Genomic DNA, 27,440 nt, shown 5'->3' with positions numbered 1-27,440 from the left:
CTATATGCAATGACCTGAATGTGACTAGACAGCTCTGCTCGCTGGTCTCACCTCAATGTCCTACAGAGCTCACTGCCATTGACTGCCTCCGCAGCCCATTGATGGAACACTTGCGTTTTCAGTGCTCTGCTCCTACCCGATCATCTCCATCAGCACTCACTAGTGATGCATTTATCATTGTTGAAGGCAAAAACTTTATTTGTTCTGCATCCCTGTCCAGTTTCTAGCTCACTACTGTGCTCTCTTTTATAGCAAAACTCCTGTCGACAGAGCTGCATAGATTCACTCTCTTCATTTCTTCACTTTCCATTCTGAACCCACTCCAGACAAGTTTTTGACCCCATGTTTTTCCTTAGGTCAAGGTCCCCATGATTCATCTGACTCAGCCCCATCTGCTGCGCTTGATTCTGGTGATAGCTCCCTCTTTCTGGAAGCCCTGTCCTTAATTGGCTTCTCTGTCCCTCGCCCTCCTGCCTCAAGGGCTATCACTCGCCTTACCTACTTCTTGTCCTGCCTTCTAAAATCTATTGCTCTTACCTCGTTTAGTTCCTTCCTGAGTGATCAGACACATCCAGGTGTGAAGTTTTATATCCAGGGGCTGATGTTGTGGTGTAGCAGGTTAAGTCTTCACCTGTAACACCAGCATCCCATATCCGAGCACCACCTTGAGTCCTGGCTGTTCCACTTTTGGTCCCTGCTAATGTATCTGGAAAAGCAGTGGGAGATGGACAGAGTAGTTGGGACCCTTCTACTCACATGGGACACTCAAATGGTATTCCAGGCTCCTGACTTTCTCCTGGCACAGCCCTGGCCATTGCAGCCATTTCGGGAGTAAACCAGCAAAAAGATGATTTCCCCTTCTCCCTGCTGCTCTCTCTGTCTGCCTTTTAAAATAAAATAAATAAATATTTTTTAAAAAGATTTATGTCTAATAACTCACAAATTTATATCTCTAGTCCCAAACTCCCTATAGAAATCTAGGGTCATATATTCCAGCTGCATTAATGACTTTCCCCTTGAGAGTCTTAATAGGTATCTCAAAGTCAGTACATCCAAAGTTTATTCTCTCTACATCCTCCATTAAAAACTGCATCATCAGTGTTGTTACATCATGATCTAGCATCTCACTTGGCTTTATCTTTCTTCACAACCTTTGTCACTCCCTAGCTCTGTATCACATATCTATCACATATCTATATATTCAGTTTTCTCCTTCACCCACTGGAGTAAGTATTCTCTCTGATTATTCACTCCCTGAGGAAAGCAGAACAATTGTCCCTTAAAAATATTCTCCTTGGGGGCTGGCACTGTGGCATAGTAGGTTACACTTCCTCCTATAGCATAGGCATACCGTATGAGTGCTGGTTCATGTCCTGGCTGCTCCACTTCTGATCCAGCTCTCTGTTAATGGCCTGGGAAAATGATGGAAGATGGCTGAAGTGCTTGGACCCCTGCATCCACAAAGGAACCTGGAAGAAGCTCCTGGCTGCTGGCTTTGGATGGGCCCAGCTCTGGCCGTTGTGGCCATCTGGGTAGTGAACCAGTGGATGGAAGACCTTTCTCTATGTCTTCCCTCTATAACTATGTTTATAACTCTGCCTCTCAAATAATAAAAATTAAATTAAATTAAATTTAAAAAATATATTCTTCTCCCCCAGAGTCTGTGAATATATTTCCTTAGATGGTAAAAGAGGCTTTGTAAATGTAATTAAGGATCTTGAGATGGGGAGGTTATCCTGGATTATCTGAGTGCGCTCCACTTAGGATCCTTACAACTAGAGGCTGGGAAAGGTAAGCAACAGTGACCTCGAGAACTGAAGGATAGTCAAGTTGGATTGTTTAAAACCAGTAGGTTTGTTATGGCAACAGTTAGAAAAGTAAGTATCTCTGGCACTTAGAGTTCTTCCTAGCACATAGATACAAAATCATTTTGTCTGAATGAATGATATATCTTCATTATCTTAGATCCATCTCATCTAGGGATTCTTGAAGTCACTAAATGTTACCATTGCAAATATATTCTTTCTTTAAAAAGTAATGTTTGCTTCCCTCCCGTCCCCCCAAGGTAAAGCGCTTGTTGTTGTTGTTTTCCCAGTCTACTTCAGGAGCAATTTAAAAATCTGAGAATATCAGGAATAAAAAGTACTTTAGAAAGCATATCTTCATATCTCAAGTAATAACTAGAAACTTAAAATTGATTTAAAAAATTTTAAATGCTTCCATAAGGCATATATTTGGATTTTGTTTTCATAACAGAATTAATGAAATAATTCTCATACTTTAAAATTCACCATTTTATAGTGTACAAATAGATGTTTTTATTATATTCACACTTGTACAGTCATCACCACTGTCTAACTTCATCACTCCAGAAACAGTTTTAGAATATTTCCATTGTCCATTATCAATATATTTCCCATTCTTCTCCCCAGCCTCTGATAACCATTAATCTCAGGCTCTCTTCATATATTTGTTAATTTTTACCATTTCATATAAATGGAATCATTCATTATGTGGCTTTTTGCTTCTGACTTCCTTAATTATTCTGTTGTTTTCGAAGTTTATTCATATTGTGGCATGTGTTAATACTTCATTCCTTTTTGCGGGCAAATAATCCATTGTAAGAGTATGTACCACATTTTGTTTAGCCATACATTATCCCAGAATTTGGGACATTTGGATTGTTTTATTGGCCATTATGATTATAGATGCTGTGACCATTCATGTAGGTTTTCTATAGATGTATGTTTTTAGTTCCCCTGTGTATAACCTAGAAGTAAAATTGCTGGATCATATAATAATTCCATGTTTACCATTTTGAGGTGGTCAGACATTGTGGAGCAGCAGCTTAAACTGTCTCCTTGTGGTGCCCACATCCCATAGCCAACTACAGGTTCAAGTCTACACTGCTGTACTTCGCATCTAGCTTCCTGCAAATGCATTCCAGAAGGCAGCAGATGATGGCTCAAGTGCTTGGGACCCTGCCACTCATGAGGAAATACTGGATGCAGTTCCAGAATCTTAACTTCACCCTCGCCAAGCCCTGTCTGTTGCAGGAATTTAGAGACTGAACCAGCAGACAGAAGATCTCCCTCTCCCTTTCTCTGTCTCCCTCACTCTCTCCTTCTCCATTTGTGTATGTCTCTGTGTGTGTGTGTGTGTGTATCTGCCTTCCAAGTAGATGGCAATAAATAACAACATTTTTAAAATGCTTTTATTTAGTTTTTTAAAATTTTATTTAAGGTATACAAATTTCATGTGTTTCATATATACAGATTCAGAAACATAGTGATACTTCTCACCTTAACTTCCCTTCCACCCACACTCCCACCCTTCTTCTTCCTCCCTCTTATTCCCACTCTTAATTTTTACAAAGATCTATTTTCAGTTTACTTTATACTCATAAGATTAACCCTACACTAAGTGTTCAACAAATAGCATGAAGAAAAAAACACTGTTCCTCAGTAGTTGAGACAAGGACTGTAAGCAATCATCAAATCCCAAAGTGTCAATTTCACTCCAGTACATTACCTTTTAGCTACCCTATTAGTTACCACAGATGAGGAAAAACATACGGTATTTGTTTTTTTGGAGCTGACTTAATGTTACTAAGTAAAATGGTTTCAAGAAATTAAGATGATGCTAGCTTCATAGAAGAAGTTTGGGGACATACCCTCTCTTTCAGTTGTTTTCAATAGCTTGAGAATTGGAATTAGTTCTTTAAATGTGTTGTAGGATTCAGCAGGAAAGCCATCCAGTCCTGGGCTGTTTAGGCTTTCTGCGTCTTCGTGACTCAATTTTGGTAGATTGTATTTATCTAGTAATTGATGCATTTCTTCTAGGTTTTCCAATTTGTTGCCATACAGCTCTTTGTAGTAATTTATGATGATTCTTTTTATTTCTGTGGTATCTGTTGTTAGATTTACTTTTTCATCTTTTATCGTTTGGATTTTCTCCTTTTTTTTTTTTTTTTTTTTTGATAGTTCGGCCAGTAGTGTATCAATTTAGTTCATTTTTTCAGAAAACTATTCATTATACTGATCTCTTTTTTGTTTGTTTAAATTTTATTTCTTCTTTAATTTTAATTATTTATTTCCTCCTACTAATTTTGAGTTTGTTTTGTTGTTTCTCTAGGTCTTTGAGATGCATTGATAGCTCATTTATTTGGTGCCTTTCCAATTTCTTGATGTAGACACCAATTGCTATAAACTTCCCCCTTAACATTGTTTTTTCTGTATCCCATAAGATTTGGTGGTTGTGTTGTCATCTTCATTTGTTTCCAGAAGTTTTTTTGATTGCTATTTTGATTTCTTCTATGACCCATTATTCATTCAGAAGTGTGTTGTTCAGTCTTCATGTGTTTGCATATGTTCTATAGATTCTTGAGTTGTTGATTTCCAGTTTAATTCCATTGTGGGCAGAAAAGGTTCATGGTATGATTTTGATTTTTTTTTCTTAATTTGGTGAGACTCGCTTTATGGCCTAGCATATAGTCTATCCTAGAGAAGGTTCCATACACTGTTGAAAAGAATGTGTATTCTACAACTGTGAGGTAAAAGTTTCTGTAGATATCAGTTAGGTCCATAGTAAAGATTAGCTCTGTTATTTCTTTGTTGATTTGCTGTCTAGTTGATCTGTCCATTGATGAAAGTAGGGTGTTGAAGTCCTTCTTTACTATTGTATTGGAGTTTATGTCTCCCTTTAGATGCATTAACATTTGTTTTAAGTAGCCGAGTGCCCTGCAATTGGGCGCATGCATACACCTTTATTTTAGTCACATCTTCCTGTTGAATTGATCCCTTAATCATTACATAGTACTCTTCTTCATCTCTTTTAACAGTTTATGTTAAAGTCTATTTTGTCTGATATTAGGATTGTAACACCTGTTCTTTTTATCTTTCTGTTAGCATGGAATATCTTTGTACATCCTTTAACTTTCAATTTGCATGTATCTTTGTTGGTGAGGTATGTTCTTGTAGGCAGCAGATAGATGGGTCTTGTTTTTTAATCCATTCAGCCAGTCTGTGTCAGTTAATTACAGAATTTAGGCTATTTACATTCAAGTTTACTATATGATAAGTAATGACTTGGCCCTGTCATTTTTCCATAAATATTCCTAGTGTTTGCTTTGTATTCCTTTGTACTTTTACTGGGAGATTTTCTGCCTTCACATTGTTTCATAATGATGACTATCTTTCTGTGTTTCTGTGTGTATTATATCTTTAAGCATATTTTGTAAGGCTGAATGAGTGGTGACAAATTCTTCCAATTCCTATTTGTTTTGGAAGGTCTTTATTTCACCTTCATTCACAAATGAGAGCTTTACAGAAGCAGTATTCTGGGTTGACAGAGGTTGTAGATTCTCCACTGCAGTTTTCTCTCTGACTCTTCCCTGAAAATGTACTTTCTCCCCACCCTCGCCTTTTGTTGTTGTTGTTACTATTTTCCCCTAGCCTAGAGCAGTACGCCTTTTCCCTGTTCTGCCATCTTGAAGTCTTCATTTTACAATCCCACCATCATTATGTGAGGGTTCCAGTTTCCCAACACTCTAAAACTTGTCATTTAAAAAAAATTTAAATGTTAAATAGCCATGACTGGGCCAAGCCAAAGCCAGGAGCCCCGAACTCCATCCACTTCTTCCATATTGGTGGCTGGGACTCAAGTACATGAGCTGCCCATCAGCTGCCCTCCAGGCTGCACATTAACAGGAAGCTGGATTGGAAGCAGAGTAACTGGGATTCATACCAGCGCTCTGATATGGGATGCAGGTGTGTCCCAAGCAGTAGCTTAACTTGCTGTACTACAATGCCTACCAGAAGACTTGTCAACTTGTTATTGCCTGCCTTTTTATAAAAACTGCTTATTAATTTGTTTTTCATCTACTTGAAAGGCAGAGAGAAGGAGAGAGAGAGATAGTGAGAGAGAAAGCTACCTTCCACTGGTTCACTTCCCAAATAACTGCAACAGCTGGACCTGGGCCAGGCCGCAGCCAGGAGCCAGGAACTCCATTATGGACAGCAGTGACCCAAGAACTTTGATCATCTTCCCTTCCTTCTCAGGCACATTAACAGAAAGCTAGAAAAGAAGCAGAATAGCCAGAACTCGAACTTGGTAGTTGTCCCAAGTGGCAGCCCAGTTGACCCCCTGTGCCACAGTGCCTACCACTGTCTTTTTTAATTTAGTTATCCTAGTGCGTATGAAGTGGTATTTCATTGTGGTTTTGATTTGCATTTTCTTTGTGGCTAATGACCATTTGTGTATCTTCTTTGGAGAAATGCTTATTGTAATCCTTTGCCTGTTTTTAATTGGGTTGTCTTTTTATACTGAGTTGTAAGAATTTTTTAGATGTCTGCATACAAGTTCCTTATCAAATGTATGACTTTACAGTATTTTCTTCCATTCCAGGACTTATGCTTTACTTTTTTTTATTTAAGACTTATTTATTTATTTGAAAGGCAGAGTTAGAGAGAAAGAGAGAGGTCTTTCATCCACTGGTTCACTCCCCAAATGGCTGCAAAGGCCAGAGCTGGGATGGTCCAAAGCCAGGAGCCAGGAGCTTCTTTCTGGTCTCCCATGCAGGTGCAGGGGCCCACCTACTTGGGCCATCCTCCACTGCTTTCCCGTGTGCATTAGCTGGATCAGAAGTGGAGCAGCCGGCGCCGTGGCTCACTAGGCTAATCCTCCGCCTTGCGGCGCCGGCACACTGGGTTCTAGTCCCGGTCGGGGCGCCGGATTCTGTCCCAGTTGCCCCTCTTCCAGGCCAGCTCTCTGCTGTGGCCCGGGAGTGCAGTGGAGGATGGCCCAAGTGCTTGGGCCCTGCACCCCATGGGAGACCAGGAGAAGTACCTGGCTCCTGCCATCGGATCAGCTCGGTGCGCTGGCTGCAGCGCGCCGGCCACGGCGGCCATTGGAGGGTGAACCAACGGCAAAGGAAGACCTTTCTCTCTGTCTCTGTCACTGTCCACTCTGGCTGTCAAAAAATTAAAAAAAAAAAAAAAAGTGGAGCAGCAGCCCAGATTTGAACCTGCAACCATTTAGGATGGTGGTGCCGGAGACAGAAGCTTTACCCACTATACCAAATTTGCAGCTATTTTACTTCCTTCATTGTATCTTTTGATAAAGTCCAATTTGTTATTTTATAATCTGTACTTCTGCTGTTATGTTTAAGAAAGCTGTGTCTAATCAAGGGTCAGGAAGATTTATTCTGATGTTTTCTTCTAACATTTTATAGTTTTAGCTCTTACATTTAAGATTATGTCCTGTTTTGAGTTAGTTTTGTGTCTGATATAAGAGAGGGCACTATACTGATTCTTTTAAATGTGGATATATGGTGTTCCCAGCACCACTTGTTGAGTAGACTATTCTTTGCCCATTAAATTATCAGGGCAAGCTTGTCAAACATCAGTTGACTATAAAAGTTAGGGTTTATTTCTTTTAAAAAAAGATTTATTTATTCATTTGAAAGAGTTATAGAGAGGCAAAGGCAGAGGCAGAGAGAGAGGTCTTCCATCTGCTGGCTCACTCCCCCAGATGGCTGCAATGGCTGGAGCTGTGCTGATTTGAAGCCAGGAGCCAGGAGCTTCTTCCCAGTCTCCCCTGCAGGTGCAGGAGCCCAAGGACTTGGGCCATCCTCTACTGTTTTCCCAGACCATAGCAGAGAGCTGGATTGGAAGTAGAGCAACTGGGACTTGAACCAGTGCCCATATAGGATGCCAGCACTGCAGGCAGTGGCTTTACCTGCTATGCCACAGCACCGGCCCTGGGTTTCTTGACTTACATTACTTACATTGATCTATTTCTATCCTTATGCTAGTGTCACATTGTCCTTTTTTGTATTATTATTTTATTTATTTGAAAGTCAGAGTTACACAGAAAAATAGAGAAGGACAGAGAGAATCTTCCATCCACTGGTTCACTCCCCATTTGGCCACAATGGCCAGCCAAAGCCAGGAGCCTCTTCTGGGTCTACCACATAGGTGGCAGGGGCCCAAACACTTAGGCCATTTTCCCAGACCATTAACAGAGAGCTGGGTTGTAAGTGGAGCAGCCAGGACTCGAACCAGTGTCTGCATGGGATGCTGACTTCACAGGCAGCAGCTTAACCCACTAAGCCATGAAGCAGCACATTGTCTTGCTTGATTACTATAGTTTTGTTGTAAGCTTTGAAATTAGGAAGTATGAATGTGCTGCCTTTTTTTTAAATATTATTGTAGCTGTTCTGGGTTCATTGCAGTTCCATGTAAATATTAGAATCAGCTTGTCAATTTCTATGGAAAAAAGGCATCTAAGATTTTGGTAGGGATTGTATTGAATCTGTATATTGGTGTAGGGAATGCTGTTATCTTAACATTATTAACTTTTCTGATCTGTGAACATAGGACATAGGATGTCTTTCTACTGTTTAGATTAATTTCTTCCAGTGATGGTTTGTAGTTCTTAGTGTAAAATTTTTGCACTTCGTTTATTAGATTTATTCCTAAGTATTTTATTTTTAATGCTAATGAAAGTAGAATTTAAAAATTTCATTTTCGTTGCCACGTATATGGAGAGTATTTTTATTGTGGTGAGTTTACCATTTTAACCACTGCCATTAAGTGCATTCACCACTACATCCTGAATTTTTCATCATTCCACATAGAAACTCTATGTCCGTTAAGCAGTAATTCCTCATTACCCTTCCCACAAGTCCCTAAACATTTGCTCTCCTTTGTATCTCTGAATTCTCCTATTCTAGGTGCCGCATATAAATGGAATGATGCAATGTTGGTCCTTTTTTTTAATGGCTTGTTTCACTTAGGTGATGTTTTCTTTTTTTTTATATATATATAAAGAAAACAAATTTCATGTGTTTCATATATACAGTTCAAGAACGTAATGATGCCTTCCATTCTATTGTCCCTCCCTAACTGGCTACCACCCACCTTCTTCCTTCCTTTATTATTTTGCTTTTAATTTTTGCAATGATATACTTTCTAATTTATTTTGTAATCACAAGCTTAATATGATAATGTTTTCAAGGTTTATTATACATGTTATAGCTTGTATCAAAATCCATTCCTTTTTGTGGCTGAATAACATTCAATTATATATTTATACCATATTTTGTTTATAGATTTATCTAGTCATGGATACTTGAGTCGTTGCCACCTTTTGGCTATTGGGAATAATGTTGAACATTGGTGTACAAATATCTGATTCCCTGTTTTCAGTTCTTTTGAATATATACTTAGGAGTGGAATTGTTGCATCTTTTCGTAATTCTGTGGTTAACATTTTAAGGAATTGACAAACTATTTTTCACAGCAACTGCACCATTTTACATTCCTGTCAGCAAAAAGCTCAATTTCTCCATATTCTCACCAACACTTAGTACTTTTCCATTTTTTACAATAGTCCTAGTGGACAGGAATGTTTGTTTTTAAATTAAGAATTAAACTACATACAGCAGTCCTTTTAATGGTAGAACACCTGATCCCTCACTATGTAGTGCAGTGTATTTCATTGAAAAGAAAAATGTAGATTTTCTTTTTTTACTGTTAGCTTTGTTTCTTTCCTGTAATTGTGATTTGAATAATTTGTTTAAGTTGAAGATAAATAATTAAGTATAAGGCTGAGCTTTTTAGATCAAGATTATTTAAAACTGTTATATATACATATACATATATATATATAATTTTAAAATTTGGAAAATATCACTCTTCCTACTTTTTTTTTATATTGAAGACCACAGAGACCATTGGTAAAACTCCACCAGAAAAGGGTGAAGAGATCTGTGGGTATTTCTTGAACCCTTCCTTAATGTCACCAGAATGTTCACCAACAACAATGAAAAAGAAAACAGAAGACATGAGTGACTTCCCCTCTGAGAGTCAGAGAAGCATTCCACTTGCAGTGACTGACGCTTTGGAGCATATTATGGAACAGCTCCATGTTTTGACACAGGTAGGTTGGCCTGCTTTGCACGTGGGGGTGAGATACACAAGAGAGTCCTAGTTCCAGCCAGTTGCAGAGCTAGCAGAGCAGGGGAAGATTTTTCTTTCCTAGCAAGGTAGTGATCCTATAGCAAAGCATGCTGGACTGAGCTGCTCCATGATGCCATGGAAATAAGCTCAGAGCCCTTGTGCATGTGTGCATGAATGTACACACACACACACACACACACACACTGTGCCAACTCTGGCATTCAGGAGCCAGAGGGGAGCAGTGTGGGCTAACCGGTAGTACTCCATGCTATAAATTTAATTTGGTTCTGATTATGCCATTCATAAAGAAATATTTAGGGCCATATGAAAAATGAATTGAGAGTGACCATTTCTGGTTAGTATGAAAAATCGTTAGTGTTTATAGTTCTATACTCTGAAAATATTTTCACTTCAATATATATCTTACATTACACAAAAGCTTCTTACATGGATGTTTCTAGAGTTGATTGTTTTGCATTCCCATTTTAGAATATTTCCCATTTATTTGAGACTAACTTACCTTTGCAAATTAAAAACGCAGTAGATCTTTAATAATCTCAAAATTCTTCCAACTCTTGGTAAAGGAAGTGGTGTGTTGAAATGAATATGCCAAAGGTTTCCCTTCTAGCTCTAATGACTCATTGGTTCCTTTAAAGAAATCTTCTGTTTTTCTCTTTTGATGTATTCAGTGAGGATACTAATATTTGTCAAAGTGGACATTGTCACAAGTTATACAGAAAGGTTGGAATGTGATCAAGAAAGATGTCAATTACTCCTCCAGGGTAAATATTTCAGGTTGAAATAGCTCTTACAGAGCTGTGTATTATATTCATCAGGGCAGCTAAAAACTGTACACATGTCTGTAACTCTGCTTCTCAAATAAATAAATAAATCTTTTATAAAAAACTATACAAATTCTCACTATTTCTCACTTCCTGACAGTCCATTTCCATTGGTCTGGAATAAGGCCATCACATTATTCTTTTCATATGATTCTGTTTTACAGCCAGTATTGAGAACCATTAATTGAATGAGTATTTTTATACTGTGGATAGTATCTGAGGGAGCTTTTGGAGTCATGTGTATTCTATTCAAAAATAATTTTTAAAAATTTATTTACTTGAGAGACAGGGAAAGAAAAACAGAGCTCCCATCCACTGGTTCACTCCCTAAATGCTCATGTCTGCTAGGGCTGAGCCATGCCTCAAGCTGGAAACTGAGAACTCAATCCAGGTCTCTCATGTGGGTAGCAGGAACCCAGTTTCTTGAGCTGTAGGTATTGCCTCTTACAGTCTATATTGGCAGGAAGCTGGAGTTAGGAGCCAGAGCCAGGCATTGAACCCAGGCGCTCCAATATAGAACGTGGGTATCTTAATCCCTAGACTAAACACCTCTCCCATGTGTGTGATTTTGAGTTGTTGACAGATGGGAAAGAGCCGTGCAAGAACTTGAAGTCATTCTAGGGTTTGCTCAATGAAAATAATTAAAATAACTTATTTTTACTTTGTAATACTGTGCTGGATGTGACTTCCTCTTGTATTTATTAGACATTTCTTAACATTAAAGGCCGTTGCCCTCTCAGCTTAATGACAACTTTATTTTTAGTTGTTTTCCACATTGCTGTGATTTTCTAACTTAAGCCATCTTTCAATGTTGGGTTCTCATTAGGCTTTCACCTACATGGATCTTCCATTTCTCGCTCCTTGAGCTTCATGATCCATTTCTCCTTCTTTTTCTTGAATGCAAGGTTAAGTAAATCACTTTAAGCTTTATTAAATTTCTTTATTCTTAATTGTGAAGGGCTGGATTTCTTTTACTTATTGAAGAAGTTAAAAGTAGACACAGCAGAAGCGGAACAGTGAGTCTTTGCAGTGTTGAGTATGCCAAATTCATTCTGATTCACTTTAATTGCAGATGACTTCACATCACCTAACTAAGCTGCAGTGTGTTTATATCTCTGCTAAACTATAATTAAAAGCAAATTAAAATGAAATTACATTTTAGATGGTAGATAAATGGACCTAGCCAGTGTTGAAGTCATTGGCACATGTAAGAGGGTACTTCAAAACCTGTGGAAAATGTGTATGATAAAACTATTTTTTAAAATTTTCACACCAAAATAAACATAATTCCATTTTTCCATGAATGCTTAAGTGCCTTTGTATGTGTATCAACAACTTTAGCACATGAAATTGTAATAAAATGTGTAAAGTTGGCAAAATGTATTGGCACAAATAGGAAGCACACAACAAATGGTAGAAAGTATTATTGGCATCACTTATCTCTTTTAAAGATTTATTTACTTATTTGAAAGGCAGAGTTAATGAGAGGGAGTGAGGGGCAAAGCAGAGAGAAAGATATTCTATCTGCTGCTTCTCTCTCCGAATGGCCACAACAGCCAAGGTTGGGGCAGGCCGAAGCCAGGAACAAAGAGCTTCATCTGGGTTTCCCATGTGGTTGCAGGGGCCCAAACACTTGGGCCAAACTCCACACTGCTTTCTCAGGTGCATTAGCAAGGAGCTGGATCTGAATGGGATGCTGGCCCTGCAGGCCGTGGCTTAACCTGCTGCATCACGTAGCCAAACTTATTTTTAATTAGTCACGGTCCAGCTGGTGCCATGGCTCACTAGGCTAATCCTCCGCCTGTGGCACCGGCACACCGGGTTCTAGTCCCGATTGGGGTGCCGGTTCTGTCCCGGTTGCTCCTTTTCCAGTCCAGTTCTCTGCTGTGGCCCGGGAAGGCAGTGGAGGATGGCCCAAGTGCTTGAGCCCTGCACCCTCATGGGAGACCAGGAGGAAGCACCTGGCTCCTGGCTTGGGATCAGTGCAGCGCGCCGGCCGTAATGGCCATTTGGGGGGGTGAACCAATGGAAGGAAGACTTTCTGTCTCTCTCTCTCTCTCTCACTGTCTAACTCTGCCTGTCAAAAAAAAAATTAGTCATGGTCCATACTATAGAATATGAAAACAAAAGCTATTAAATGACATTTTAGAAAACTAATTACCTTCAGAGGATGATAGAGAATAATTTGTTATCTTAAAAAAAAAAAAAAAAAAAAGGAAAAAGGCCGGCGTTGTGGCTCAATAGGTTAATCCTCCACTGCGGCCAGCCGCGGCGGCCATTGGAGGGTGACCCAACGGCAAAGGAAGACCTTTCTCTCTGTCTCTCTCACTGTCCACTCTGCCTGTCCAAAAAAAAAAAAAAAAAAAAAAAAGAATAATTTGTTATCTTAAAACTTTTTGACAAAAATAACCAAGTATTTATCTTATTTTTCCTATGTGAACTCCACCTCTGCATAGCCAAATAGTAGATGAGAGAAGTGTTTCTTAATTATAAATTATACTGACTAATAAATATTTTTAAATGATAGAATTATATCTTGTCATTTGTAATCCATAAGATCTGGGCATTAAGTAGTTACTTTATCATCACTAAAAGAAAAACAACCAAACATTATTTTGTACTCTAATGAAAGGATAGACTGTCTACCACCTATATTTCTTACCAGGGGATATAATCTGATCAAGACTTTGGATCTAGCTGCCAATTTACAGAATTTACCAAGACTGAAAAATCAGGGCTGAGCATGAAGTCCCTAAAATCCAGACTGGTGGAGACCTCTCAGGTCACTTGGCCTGACCTTATCAGTAGACAAATTGTCAGGACAAGAAAGGAAGGAGGAGGATACCTGTAGATTAAAAATGACATTTCAGATCCTTAAAAAATGGGAAAGAGAAATGTTGGTGTCCATGGATGTTCATCTAAGAAATCAAACCATAAAGAAACACAAGGAAGTGGTTACTGTGAAAGTCAGGACAGTGAGGGTTACGGGAGGAGGAGGGGGGTGACTGTGATAGGCATGTGGGAGGCTCTGGGGTGACTGAGAAAGTTCTAATTCTGTGGTGATAGTTATGAGGGTGTTTTTCTTGTGAGAATTCATTAAGTGACTTATGTGTCTTGTATGGCCTCCTGAATATTCTCTTTTATTATATATTGAATGGGTTTTTTAAAAAGAAGACAAAACTGAAGGCAAAACAGTCAATTTCATAAAACATCTGATTTCCCAAATTTACATATGTGTGTATGTACAAAGAGGCTTCAAAAAGTTGTGGAAAATATGTATTATGAGAAAACTATGGACTTAAACATTTTTAAACTTTTTTAAAAAGATTTATTTATTTATTTGCAAGGCAGAGTTATAGAGAGAGGGGGAGAGGCATAGAGAGAGAGAGATCTTCCATCTGCTGGTTTACTTTCCAAATGGCCCCAACAGCTGGGCCTGGGCCAAGCCGAAGCCAGGAGCCAGAAGTTTCATCCGGGTCTCCTATTTGGATGCAGGGACCTAAGCACTTGGACCATCCTCTGCCGCTTTCCCAGGCACTTTAGCAGGGTGCTGGATCAGAATCGGAGCAGCTGAGACTCAAGCCAGTGCCCACATGGGATGCTGGTGCTGCAGGTGGTGACCTAATCTGCTAGCCACCGTGCAGCATCCCTGGATTTAAAATTTTTCCACCCAAATAAACTGAACTTTTAATTTCATTTGCCATGAACTTTTCCAAGTATCCTTGTATTTAGGTATGTATGTATTTAGTGTTTATTCCAGCTATTAGATGAGTATATGTAATCAGGTATCAAGTCCTGTATGCCCATCATTAACTGTTTTCCTTTAAAAATATTTCTTGATTGATTGATTAAGCTGGACAAGAAAAGAGAACTTCCATATGTTGATATACTCCCCAAATGCCCGCAATGACTAAAACTGGGCCAGGAGGATGGTGGCAGCCAGGAACTCAATCCCAGTCTCCCACCTGGGTGGCAGAATCTCACTTATTTGAGCCCATCACCATTGCTTCCCAGGGTGTGCATTAACAGGAAGCTAAAGCCAGGAGCCAGAGATGGGACTTAAACTTCAAAACTCTGATGTGGAACCCCTATGCCAAATGCCTACCACTAGCTTAAGCATTTTCCACATATCATTTCGATTTTCTCAAGTCCTCTGAGATGTTACCATCTTCTGGAACTGGTGGCAACCAAGTATGATATTTTCGAAGTAATCTGGCCACTCATCTGTCTGGGCTGCTCTAGGAATGGTTCACCATGGCTGGATTGTGACAGAGTGAGCAGTGATGCCATTTCAGTTGAGCTTGGGCCAGGCATGTGGCATTTCACCCCTACCTCGCCACAGTACTTCATAGCTTATGGTACCACTTCAAATGCTGCATGTGGCCTATACCTGAGCTTGGTGCCTTGGAAGATCAGACACGGGAATTGTCCGCAGAGGTCTGATCTTTTACTCCTTCTTCCTCAAATTTTTTTTTCTTTCCTTCAGACAGCTTGAGGAAGAGTGCTTTGCCCTGTGGTAGGGCCCAGAAGCACAGCCGGTCCTGAGGCTCATTTCTGTGCCATCTTCTCGGCAAAAGGGTGGGTGGCCCAGTTCTAGAAAGGATCTCCTGTGCAGAGATGAGCATCCATGTAACCTCCCCACCAGGTCACCATCACTGATTTCTCATCCTCCCTTTTGCAGACCGTATCAATCTTGGAGCAGCGACTCACTTTGACCGAGGATAAGCTGAAAGACTGCCTGGAAAATCAGCAAAAGCTTTTCAGTGCTATCCAACAGAAAAGCTGAATTAGGGAAGTGCCAGCAGAGGCACTAAGAGTGAACACAAATCCATATACTCAGGAAGGCAGCACAAGGTGCTCCACGAGGCACGATCATGCGCTCTTTGTCATGGCATTTCTTAAAGGGTGAGCAGCAGAGCAAAAGGCCAAAAAGGAATATTTAAAGCCTAATTTAAACACAAATCAGTGTCAATGACTAAATCACTAGCATTTATGATTGCAGTAATAAAGTGATAAGCATTCAAGTGACTCTATATTTTCCCATATTATTTTAAATATCAGTTTTCATTTATAGTCCAAATCCTGCCCGGAAAGTCGCCAAATCTCTGGATTCCATTGTTGATGTATTTCAGATTTACCATGTTCAAGCAGTTTCTTTTTTTTTTTTCTTTCTTTTTTTTTTTTTTTTTTTTTTTTTGACAGGCAGAGTGGACAGTGAGAGAGAGAGACAGAGAGAAAGGTCTTCCTTTTGCTGTTGGTTCACCCTCCAATGGCCGCCGCGGCCAGTACGCTGCGGCAGCGTACCACGCTGATCTGATGGCAGGAGCCAGGTGCTTCTCCTGGTCTCCCATGGGGTGCAGGGCCCAAGCACTTGGGCCATCCTCCACTGCACTCCCTGGCCACAGCAGAGAGCTGGCCTGGAAGAGGGGCCACCAGGACAGAATCCGGCGCCCCAACCGGGACTAGAACCCGGTGTGCCAGCACCGCAAGGCGGAGGATTAGCCTAGTGAGCCATGGCACCGGCCCAAGCAGTTTCTTAAAGTAATTCACGTATTTCTATAGTTCACATGCCCTCCGGGTGAAGTGATTCACTTACTTCTAAAACAGTATCCTATGTGCAGAGAAGGAGTTACTGATCTGACTCAGATACCTTCCAATTCAAGAAAGAAAAAATTATACTCTTACTCATGCCTTGAAAAGCGGAGCTAATTAAAAACTCCCAGACCACAGAATTGCCACAGCAAGAATATGATTATTTTAATCAGCAACAGCACGTACATGACAGTGGGTTTTTGTTCAGTTTGTGGGGGTACGTTGTCAACATCCTGCTGCCAACCTTAAGGAAAATGAAGAGTTTGGAGCACAGGAAGCAGCCGTATCCTTTCTGTGACAGATGAAGTCCCATGTGACTTGGATTGTGCTGAGCCTGTGCTCTCAGGTTATGTAGTGTGATTACTCTAGTGTGATTTCAGATGCACAAAAGCCAGAGTGATGCAACACAGGTATAGTGTAAAATATTCACACGTGTGTAAACATGCTTCAGAAATATTGTTGCTTAGTGTGATTTTTGGCTGCTGGGCAATAGGTACCTTTAAAATAAGGCCACTTTTCCTTATTCTCCCCCCTTATCCTTACCCCCCCTTTTTTTAATGAATTGTGATTTGAAACAGTTGGAAGCAAATGAGCCAGGCATTCTAGAAGATCTTGGTTACAAATTAAGAAATTTGTTCTATCTTAAACAAAACTCAGATTAAAGTGAAAAACAAAGCAGGCAGGTTAATTTTACTTGATTTTCTAGTAAGTCATATTAAGAACAAAGGTAGGAGCAGGCACTCCACCTTTATGACATCCACGAGTAACTGGGGAAAATGCTGTCTATGTGTTGGAAAAGAAGAAAAAATGAAATATAATTTATGTGGGAGTGTATGTTTAGAAGCTTTTCTCCAAGTAATTTCAATTGTCCCTATGAGGGTTTTTTTTTTTTTTTATCATTTCATTGTATGTTGTAAGTGCCTTTTTATACTAAGGGTGAACTTCTAGACATTTTCAAGAGCTTGTAAAGTCTAAGTGGCATTGTATTTTTATAACCTCATTGAGAAAACCCATAAATGAAATATCATACCAACTTTTCTTTACTCTTTTTTATGCTTCAAACAATAAAGACATTTTTCCTTTAAAAAAAAAAAGCTGTTCCTTTTCTTTTAAAATGTTTAAAACCTGGAAATACTAAACTTCTTATCAACTAGGTCACTCAATCTTTAATGTGTATAGCAATCTCCTAGAGAGCTTGTCCAAACAGTTTCCTGGGCCTTATCTGTAGAGTTTATGACTCATTTGGTCGGGTGGGGCCCATAACTCGCCTTTCTGACAAGCTCATAGGTGATGTTGATGCTCCTGGCCTGAGGCCCGCACTTTAGCAACACTGATAGTGCCTTCACCCTTACAACATGATGTTGCCACATAACTTTTACAGTCATCAGGAGCTCTAAGTGATATAAATTAGTGATATAAATTAAAATGGCCGGAAGCTTTTCCAAGAGGATCACTTGGTAATCCCCCCTCTATTTTATCTACTGTTTTGTAACTTTTGAAGAGCCTCCTTGATTTTCATCAGATCCCAGCCCCTTTCTTTCCTAAATGCAGTGTGTGACCACCTGATCAGCATTTCCACCAGGAAGCCCAAGAGGCATTTCCAAATACATCCAGACCCAATGAGGTTGCCCTCTGTCCAGCCCCAGTAGTTCTTTGGCTTGTATTTCTGGTCTCAGTCAAATGTCGCCTTCCAGCCCGGCTCTCAAGCTGAAGATCTGGAGTCATCCTTCACTCGTCTCTCTCATGCCCCACGGTTCCTCCTGTAGCACATCACAGTGTATGGAACAGTGGGCCACTCCTCGCCACCTCCAGATCCTACAGCCCAACCAAGCCACATCTGTCTCTGGCCTGGTGACTGCAGCTGTCACCCAACTGGTCTCCCTGTTGTCACCATTGCCTAGCGAGCCAGAGTGGTTCCTGAAAAGCCTGCATCACAGCACTTGGGTTCTTCAGCTCAAAACCCTGCAAAGCTTCCCATCTCAGGAAAACAAGTTGTGACACCTGTCCCCTGGGTCCCCTCTCCCCCGTGGTATCCTCACTCCTCCCACTGAGGTCACCATACTGCCCTCTGGACATGGGGTTCTCTTTGCTTCCCTTTGATCTTCTGAGGGCATCTCTGCCTGGAACACCCTGCCCTCAGGCATCCCTCAAAACATTTGGCCTTTACACTCTGTACTCTGTGACAAACAGTAGCCGTCCACACAGCCCCTGTGCCCCGACCAACTTTCAATGTCTAGTGCACTCGTTACCATCTGACATATGATCATCAAAGAATTCGTAGGTCTGACCTGGCAGGTCATCAGAGAATTCATGGAAGATGCATATTATGAAAAAACTATGCATGTATTTCAAAGTTTGGGGCACCAAAAATAAACCGTAGTTTCATTTTTTCATGAACTTTTGAAGTCTCCTCGTATTTACTAGTTCACACAAATGTGGAAGGCAGGAACTCTGCTCATCAGTCATTGATGGATTCCTGGACCTAGAACAGGGCCCAGTTTGTAGTAGGCACACAGCATCTATTTCAAATATGAGTATGTGAAAACAAGCACTAAGTTGCAGGTTTTTTCCTCCTCTACCCCTGCAGTGACTTCTCAACCTTGATTAATTCCTGAGCAGAGTGCCTCAGCAGCCCATTTGAAGAGTGTCAGGTGCACGGTGATGCAGGTAAGTCCTTAGGATACCTGAGGCTGGGGAAGAGCAGCGAAGGAGGCAGTTCATCTTAGTCACATCATGTGGTGCTGTCACTGCTGCCTTAGTGGCCGTGGGTCCACCAAACAGAATGTGACCCATCGCTCTACAGTTTCTCACATCCTGTGCTCCCAGTTGCTACACACAGGATTTTTTTTCTATCACAGAAATATTTCTCTTGGACCTGTTCAGGTTGCTAAAGGTAGTGTTAAAGGTTTCAGAGGCTCTTGGGAAAATCTTAACTTATTAGTTAGATGTACTTGTTAAAAGGTAAACTGAGACAAAATTTTTAAGTCTTTTGTTCATTCTAGTTGGCATAATAATTGCACATATTTGTGGTATACAGTGTGATCATTGATGTGCATATATAATGTTGTGTGACCGTTACATGAGGGTAATTAGCATTTCCATCTCCTGCAACACCATTTCTTTGAGCAAACAGTGAAGAATCGGGCATCACCAGATCGCAAGCCATTTGGGTTCTGCTGGACAAATCAAGGCGGACATTTTTATAAGGTGTTTGAAGAAGCAAGACAGAAAATATTTGATTGGTTCCAGTTGGAACAGTGACTGTAATGTCCCCATTTAGAGGTTCATTGGTGGTTTCTGATTGGGTAAGTTTATACTGGGTCTTCAGGGAGACAATGATCCTGAACTGAGTGGTTTTCTGTTTGTTTACAGAGAAACTCAGGGTGCTAGAGCTAGCTGCTTCAGTCTCGTGTCCTCCCAAGTAATTATTTTAACATTGCAAAAGTTAGTCTGTGTGTGCGCTACAAATGGATGATTTCTTATTTTAACCTCGAGGTTAGTTTCTTGAAATGGTACAGAGAAAATAGGAAGTTCAATTGGTGAACTCTGGTGGAATATGTGAAAAAGAATCTTAGGGAAGATGTTATATATTTAGTAATCATTATGAAGTGTACTTGTAAACTGCAATGTAAAAAAAAGTAAAGTTTAAATAGGACTGCAATGTGGAAAGAAGGTAGATTTGACATGCTTTCCCTTTCTAACTGCATATGATTACTCATAGATAATAAGACTTCAGGGTTTTACTAAGGATTTTAAGTTTTATTACAAACTTCAGTGACTTCTTGCCTGTGCAGTGAACTCAGATCTGTGTTGAGCTATTTTGCTGGGCTCATAGGTTATTTTTTAGTTATCTGCAGATATTTAAAATTTGGGAAGTTTATGTTAAAATTTGGATCTCAGGCTTGCTTTTGCAAATCAGAATACCTGTACATATTGGGCCTGCATTCTTCCATGCAGCGATGAACAAGAGCCGGGCAGGGAGGACTCGCTTTGCCAGAGACAGGCACAAACTGACCCCTACTGTCTTCACTTCCTTCCACTGCTTGACTTAGCCGATCTGGCCCCTTCTGAGGTCCACATCTTTTGCATGGTGTTCTGTTGCTGTCACCATCCAACTCCAGTCTGCCTCTCTCAGATTGACTTGCATGCCTTCTTCACATTCTTTACCCCTCCCCTCCCGCATAACCATGCTTCTGGTCCTTAGCTATCCGAAATTTTCACCATTATTGGAATGGAACATACCATTCCCTTGCCAAATCCACTTACTTTGAGTGTGCTGTTTCCTGTCACCTTCCCAACTCCTGGACACATACCACTGCACACTCATTCTGTGCATATCTCTGCTGCAACATAGATTACCGTACAGTAGCAGTTTGGCCTCTTCCACTTCTCAAAAGGCTGGTACTGTCATCTTTATTTTTATTATATTTATTACTTGAAAGGCAGAGAGAGACAGATCTTCCCTCTGCTGGTTCACTCTCCAGATGCCTACAACAGGTGGGTTGGGCCAGACCAAAGTCAGGAGCACAGAACTCAGTCTGTGTCTCCTACATGGGTGGCAGGGACCCTGGTCCTCAGCCATTACTGTTGCCTCCAACAGTGCACATTAGTAGGAAGCTGGAATCAGAAGCCAACCTGGGACTCAGATCCAGACACTAGGATACAGCATGCAGGCATCCTAAGTAGGGGATTAGCTGCTGTGCCAAGTGCTCACTCCTTTGTTATCTTCAATTCCCCACTGATTACATTGCTCAGTTCATATGAGGAGCTCAATAAATAGTTGTTGAATGAATGATTATTTTCTTTTATTTGGTGTTTTACTGTTTGCTTCACTTAGAGCCAAAAGCAGTGAAAACAAGGGTGAGTGGACTGGAAGAAATAGCAAGTAAGTAAAAATTTAGACGGTGATATTTGGGGCTGAGTGGGCATTACTGTATATTTTTGTATAACTGTACTTAACACAGTCTTTGAACAGAAAGAAAAGACTTGGGTGCGAATTCTGCCTATGCCATTCTCTAGCAGTATGACCTTTGGGGCAGATATTCATGGAGCTTAGTTTTATGAACCATATAAGGTAGAAATAATAGTGTGAATTATGTTGGTGAAATAATTAGCACAGTAGCTACCACAGAATATGTTGCCAGCAAATAGTAGCTATTATTACTATTTATTCAGGATTTTGTTTCTGGGAACTATGTTTCCAAGTGATATGATTTCAACTATAACTGTGGAAGAGATACAGAGCTAATATTAAGTGGTAGCAAATAAAAGTGTGATATTTAATCCAAAGGCAATGTTGGACTTTAAAATTTTTGACAAAAAGAATAATTATATAAAATAGATTAGCCTTCTTTACACAGAAAACCGAAGGTTCTTGCCAAGCACTAGCTATTGAGCAACTCATGAGGAATTCAGCCCAAGATTACTAATGCCATAATTATCCTAAATAAAGGCAAGGAAAAAAAATGGGAAGCAAGGATGGGAGGGGGTTGGAGGGGATGGGGTGGCATGGCCTGGAATGTGAACTGAGTGTCATTAAGGAGAAGTCTTGCCTGGAACTTAGATTATCCTTGCCCATAACCACTTGGAAAAGATGCGTTATTTGGTTACTGCCTGTTCTCTAATAAAAGAGACTCAAATCCTGTCCTAGCACTTCATTCGTGTGTAGAGCAAACTTGGAAAACATTTTATGCATCTAAGGACTGGAAGATAAACTGTCTGTCTCTAGCAGGAAGTACTTGGCTGTTCAGAAAAAATAGATTCTAGTAATTGAACATTGATGACAAATGGCTGTGATCAGTGCATGAGCAAATTTACTAATAAAATCAGATGGGTCTATAGTACATTTTTAAGTGAGATTATACCGCCAATACACTATATGCTTCATTTTCCCTCATGTCTTACACAAACTCTTTGCCTTAGCAAATCACAAGTTCTTAGCCTTCATGAACCAGAGGATTTATGAACAGATGGAATACAGTAATTGCCAGGGTGGCCTTCAAAGGTCCTGACGGTGACTCAGCCAGGTAACCATTGCAACCTGGGCTTCCTAGGAAAATAGGTCAATGGCTTAGAGGCAGAGGTTATTAGGGAGAGTAGGGGCAGGGTTGTATGCACAGCTACTTTTCTGCTTGCAAAAGTATGTCAGTTGCATTTTCTTTGGGGTTCAAATCTCAAACATGTTCCCTTTAATAATAAAGACTGATTTTCAATCCATCTCATAATAAATTAGATTTCACAACAAAAACAGTAGTAGAAATAACTTGATCGTGATCACCTAACAATACTAAGTTTATAAAGCAAAAAGTATGCAAGTAGAAAAAATTGGCAGAAAAGTTATGTATAATGTAATTAGAAATATCAACATTTGAAAAGTGGAATTTAATTCCACATTACCCAAAATTAATAAGGCAGACTTAACATATGCATACAGCTACATGGAAGTATAAGCGGATTTGCTTTTTTTTTTCTGTCCAGGGACATCTTAATCAAAGATTGACTATGTTATGGACCAACTCTATGTAGGGGCCAGTGCTGTGGTATAGTGGGTGAAGCCACCAACTACAATGCTGGCATCCCAGATGCTGGTTTGAGTCCTGCCTGCTCCACTTCCAATCCAGCTCCCTGCTAATGTGCCTGAAAAAGCAGCAGAAGATGGTCCAAGTCCTTGGGCCCTGCATCCACATGGGAGACCCCGAGGGGACTCTCTTCCTCCCTCTGCCTCTGTCTCTTTGTAACTGCCTTTCAAATAAATAAATCTTTAAAAAAAAATAAAGAAAGGACAGAAGAAAGCAAAGAAGAACTCTATGTACCAGAACACAGAACAGACATTGTGGTGCAACTTGGGACACCAGCATCCCATATCGTGGTGCTTGTTCCAATCTCAATTTCTCTGCTTCTGACTTAGTGTCTTCCTAATGCATCCTGGAGTTAGCAGAGAGTGGTTCAGGTACTCAGCCCTTGCCATCCACAAGGGAGACCTGAATAGATTGCTGAGTTCCTGGTTTTAGCCTGCTCACCCTCAGCTATTGGATGGACTTGGAAAGTAAACCAATAGATGGAAGAGACCTCTCCCCCTACCCCCCACCCCCGACTCTGTTTCTCTGTTACTTTGCTTTTATTTAAAGTAGATAAAAATAAACATTAAAAGAAAACAACTCCACATATACTATATAGCCACAGTGTAGCTTGTAGTAAAATTAAAAATAACAAAATGCTCAATCGCACAGAAAATATGACAGAGGAAATTTAAATTCTATTTATTATTGGGCTGAAATGTAGCAAAGGATGTTTTTAAATAAACACAGCAAAGCAGTATGTCAAGTCGGATAGGCCACTGCCAAGGCGATCAGATTGGAAACCGGGAGGTATCCTGAAAATGTTAGTGATCATAATCGGTGAGGAGAAAATGTAGCAAAGCTAAATTATCCATCAAAAAAAAAAAAACTTGTTTTGCACAGAAATCATTAAAAGTATGTTTACCTTAGAAATTATTATTGTTATTATTGATTATTATCATTAAATATTGTAAATAGCTGCAAATTAGAATGTAGAAATTTGATTTATGTCCTTGTTTGTTTAGAGAATGGTTAGTGGCTTTTGAATAGCAGTGAACTATGTGGTTTTTATCTGGCCTGATGTTGACGGGAGGGGACACATCAGGCTGCCACTGGTATAAAACTGCTTGACACAGATTCCTACCTTTATCATGTCAGACTTAATCCCTCTGCAGACTGCTCGCTGGCGATCGAGAGCGGGAGTAGGACAAGTTTGTGGAGGAAGGCAAGTGCAGAAAGCTGCTGTGAACCTGAAACTTCCGGCTTTCGTCTCATTCTTTGTGCTGTGGCATCTAAGGTCTATCATTAAGGAAATTAATCATCTGTCTCCTTCTCCCTCTGACCCTTTCATTGACTTGAGACCAAGATATGACAGGATGAGAGAGGCAGTTATTGATTTGGAGATTTTATTTTAAAATGATTTAGTGCTAACAAAATAATAGCTGTAAAAACTTTTGAAAAATACAAAGGAAAAAGAAGGTTCGCATGAATCACTTTTGGAAGAGACGCCTTTGCACCTTACATAAGCAACCACTACTTGTCCAAGCAGAAAGAACGAGAAACCCCAGCAGGGCAAGGATTTGTGGCGCTCGCTGCTGGAGACAGCGCGGAAGCAGTGCAAGCTTGGGAAGAAGACTTCTTGTTGAGATAGCTTTGGGATGCTTCTACATCTCTTCATTCTAATGAAACACTATCACCACCTTAGGTTCTTTCCTCTGTTTAATCCCCAGAGGAAATCCCTTTGGTTTTCAGAGATAAAAAGTGAGTAGAACAAAGAGAAAAGTCAGGGGAAGCGCCTGGGCCTTTTGCTATAGAATTTCACTGAAGCTTTTCCAAGTCCCGCGTTTAGAACCTGAGGGCTCTACTGCTGTTGATTCCTACACCTGGATTGAATATCAAGGTCTGCCAGATGAATCATTTAGAAACCTGGTGCTCTCGCCTGGGTCTGTTGCCTCTTTAGTACTCTAATAACAACTGTGTCAAAGGCAAAAATCATATGGAAAGTTGAAAGTTGTTAACTGCCCTCCCCTTTCTGCACTGCTTTCAGAGAATGAGTCAGAATCTGGTATCTGGTGATGTTGATCAGCATTTCTCTGAAAAGGAGAGATTAAAGACCCAACATCGAGGGCGAGGGCGAGGGCGAGGGCGAGGGCGAGGGCGAGGGCGAGGGCGAGGGAAAAGAATCAAGTCCTTGAGCTGGCAGGTCTTACTCCAGGGAACACCTGTCTTAGATTCTCATTGTTTTCGTTTTCATTTTCACCTTAAACAGTGATTAAGGCAAAAGACGCAGGACTTGATACTGAACTAAGTAAGATCATGAAAAATAGATCTAAAAGGAGTGAAAGCCTAGGATGGTTGTGACTTAATTGTTTCTAATACAGGACATATTTACTCAAGAGGTCACACCAGGAGAGCATTCTAGAATTAGTAATAAGAAGAAATTATACTGAAGATATAACAAACTCAAGATGCTAAAATTCTAAGCTATGTTTATTCACATTAATATGAGAATTTGATTTAGACTCATTGTAGTAATTCAGTTGCTGTTGTTTTGACTAAATGTCTTATTTAGCAGCTCTTCACAACCTCCCTTCCATGCATGCTTTTACCCCGCACTGATCAAATTGGCTGCTGGTTTAGCCGGAATTACAAACCAACACTAGGCAGACATGTTCTGGGTGGCCTCTGCAATGTTTTGTTTGACTTGGTTTTCAAATCAGGTACCAGGATTTAAAAACCAAACAATTTCACATTAAAATCTAGATTAATGGTTTCCATTGAAAAATACTTGATATTCCATGTTATATATTCTATGTTATCTAATATTATATATGGGGTATCCAATGTTGTCAACAACCTCTGGTTCACCAGGTCTGCTTATCTCCGTGGCCCTGACCTGCTATGCTCCATCAGTATTTGAGGAGTGTGACGTCTGTGTCCCACAGGCACAGCTCTCGTGATCTCAGAGACTTGAGAATGGTGGACCCAAGGCCGCATTCCTCTTTATTTTGCGGGCTGCAAATACGCTGATGGATTCATGCCAGGCCACAGGACATACGCACCATCTCTCCCCTCTTGAGCCCGTTCCCTCTCCAGTGTGCTGCACATCCTCCCATCGTTTATATTGTATTTCAAAATGATAGATATACTTCAAAACCCATAGAGCCTTAAAATAATCACATTTTAAGTAGAAAAAGAATAAAGAAAAACCACATGCTAGGTGTAATGTGATTAGAACAGTGTTCATGCATCAGAAAAAGTCTTCGGGAGATGGCATTATGGAACCTTTTTTTGTTCTGTTTTCCAAACTTTCTGCAATGATTATGTGTTAACTTTTACAATAAGATAAGAGTTTATTTTTAGAAAGGGTGAACACACTGAAGCAGGCACTTTGCCCAGTCATGCCAATCTCTCTTCTCTTTGCCAAAGTCTCACTTCCCTGCATCCCTGATAACTCAGATTGGCCAGGTTTTCTTTCGGATGAACATAAACACGTTATCTGGCTAGAATTTCCTTTTACCTCTTTTCTCAATACCACCTATATAATTTGAAATGAGAGCCAATACTTTTGATTGTCTCATCCAGGGAAGGGGGGAGGGAGGTCAATACGAGACTCCATACCATACTCCCTAAAAGAGCATGCAGATGATCATTCATTGTACTTCATTTTTACAAGTTGGGCTCTAATAATCCTCAAGTTCCTTCTCTACCTGATCAGGTAGAGAAGCCTTTATTTTGATCAAAAAGTGAAAAGGCACGTGTCTGATGCCATGAGAGCATTCTGCTGTGTTGGAGGGCACAGCACCCAGTGCTGGCTGTGAGTTGCCATTTGATTTGCTTCGTTGATGGTGCTGATTATTAGAGGTGAAGAAGTGGGACACGGAAATTTCGAGTGGCAGTGGGGCAGAGTGGGAGGTAGAGAAGGTGAAGTTCTGGAAGCCATCTTGTAGTGGTGGTTTTAATGTGCGATGATCTGTAATCTGGGGGAGATTTAGAGAAATGAAAACTATTAGATTCTGGTGGGTTCAGGGAGTAGGAACTCATTCAGTTGATTTCAGGTAGTGCAGGAATTTTTTTAGAATAATATATGCAAAAATAAGGAAGGCAAGAATTTTGCTTGGAAGATTCCACAAACAAGCTTATTGGAAAAAGAGATGAATCGTGGACTAGCTGGGCCAAACTGAGCTTAGAACTGAGATCAACTGCAGGAAATCATTTGAAATTATTGATTAAAGCTATCAAAATGATGGATAACCTGATTATTACACCATATCACACAACAGCAAGGACTCCTGTTCTCGTGATCTGCTGTTAATGTAACTTGGCTGTTTTTGTTCTGTCTCTGCTATGCGAATGTTACAAACCTAACCTCTTTCCATTTTTCCAGACCAAACTTGAGAGATTCTTGCTGTTGAATTCAATCAAACCTGGTAAAACAAACACTTGTGCCAGGTCACGTCATAGGTCACACATCTGCTCTTAGATTGG

General features: G+C 40.3%; 1 protein-coding gene across 7 annotated transcripts in view; it reads left to right on the top strand.

Moving 5' to 3' along the window:
- The window catches only part of POC1B (POC1 centriolar protein B), a 117,770-nt gene extending 96,587 nt beyond the window's left edge, over positions 1-21,183 (top strand). For 4 of the 7 annotated variants that reach the window (XM_008256874.3, XM_070052685.1, XM_070052686.1 and 1 more), the window contains 2 exons: positions 9,723-9,941; positions 15,485-17,489. In XM_008256874.3, the coding sequence (XP_008255096.1) occupies positions 9,723-9,941; positions 15,485-15,589 (324 nt within the window). In that variant the 3' untranslated portion in view covers positions 15,590-17,489. Of the gene's footprint in view, positions 1-9,722; positions 9,942-15,484; positions 17,490-18,982 lie in introns of those variants that run through there. The other 3 variants (XM_017342010.3, XM_070052687.1, XM_017342011.3) reach the window with 2 other exon arrangements.
- Positions 21,184-27,440: the final 6,257 nt, after the last annotated feature.

The sequence above is a fragment of the Oryctolagus cuniculus genome, chromosome 11 (genome assembly GCF_964237555.1).
Source record: "Oryctolagus cuniculus chromosome 11, mOryCun1.1, whole genome shotgun sequence".
NCBI lineage: Eukaryota > Metazoa > Chordata > Mammalia > Lagomorpha > Leporidae > Oryctolagus > Oryctolagus cuniculus.
Note: the sequence above shows the minus strand (reverse complement) of the source record. Positions and strands in the feature narration are given on the sequence as shown.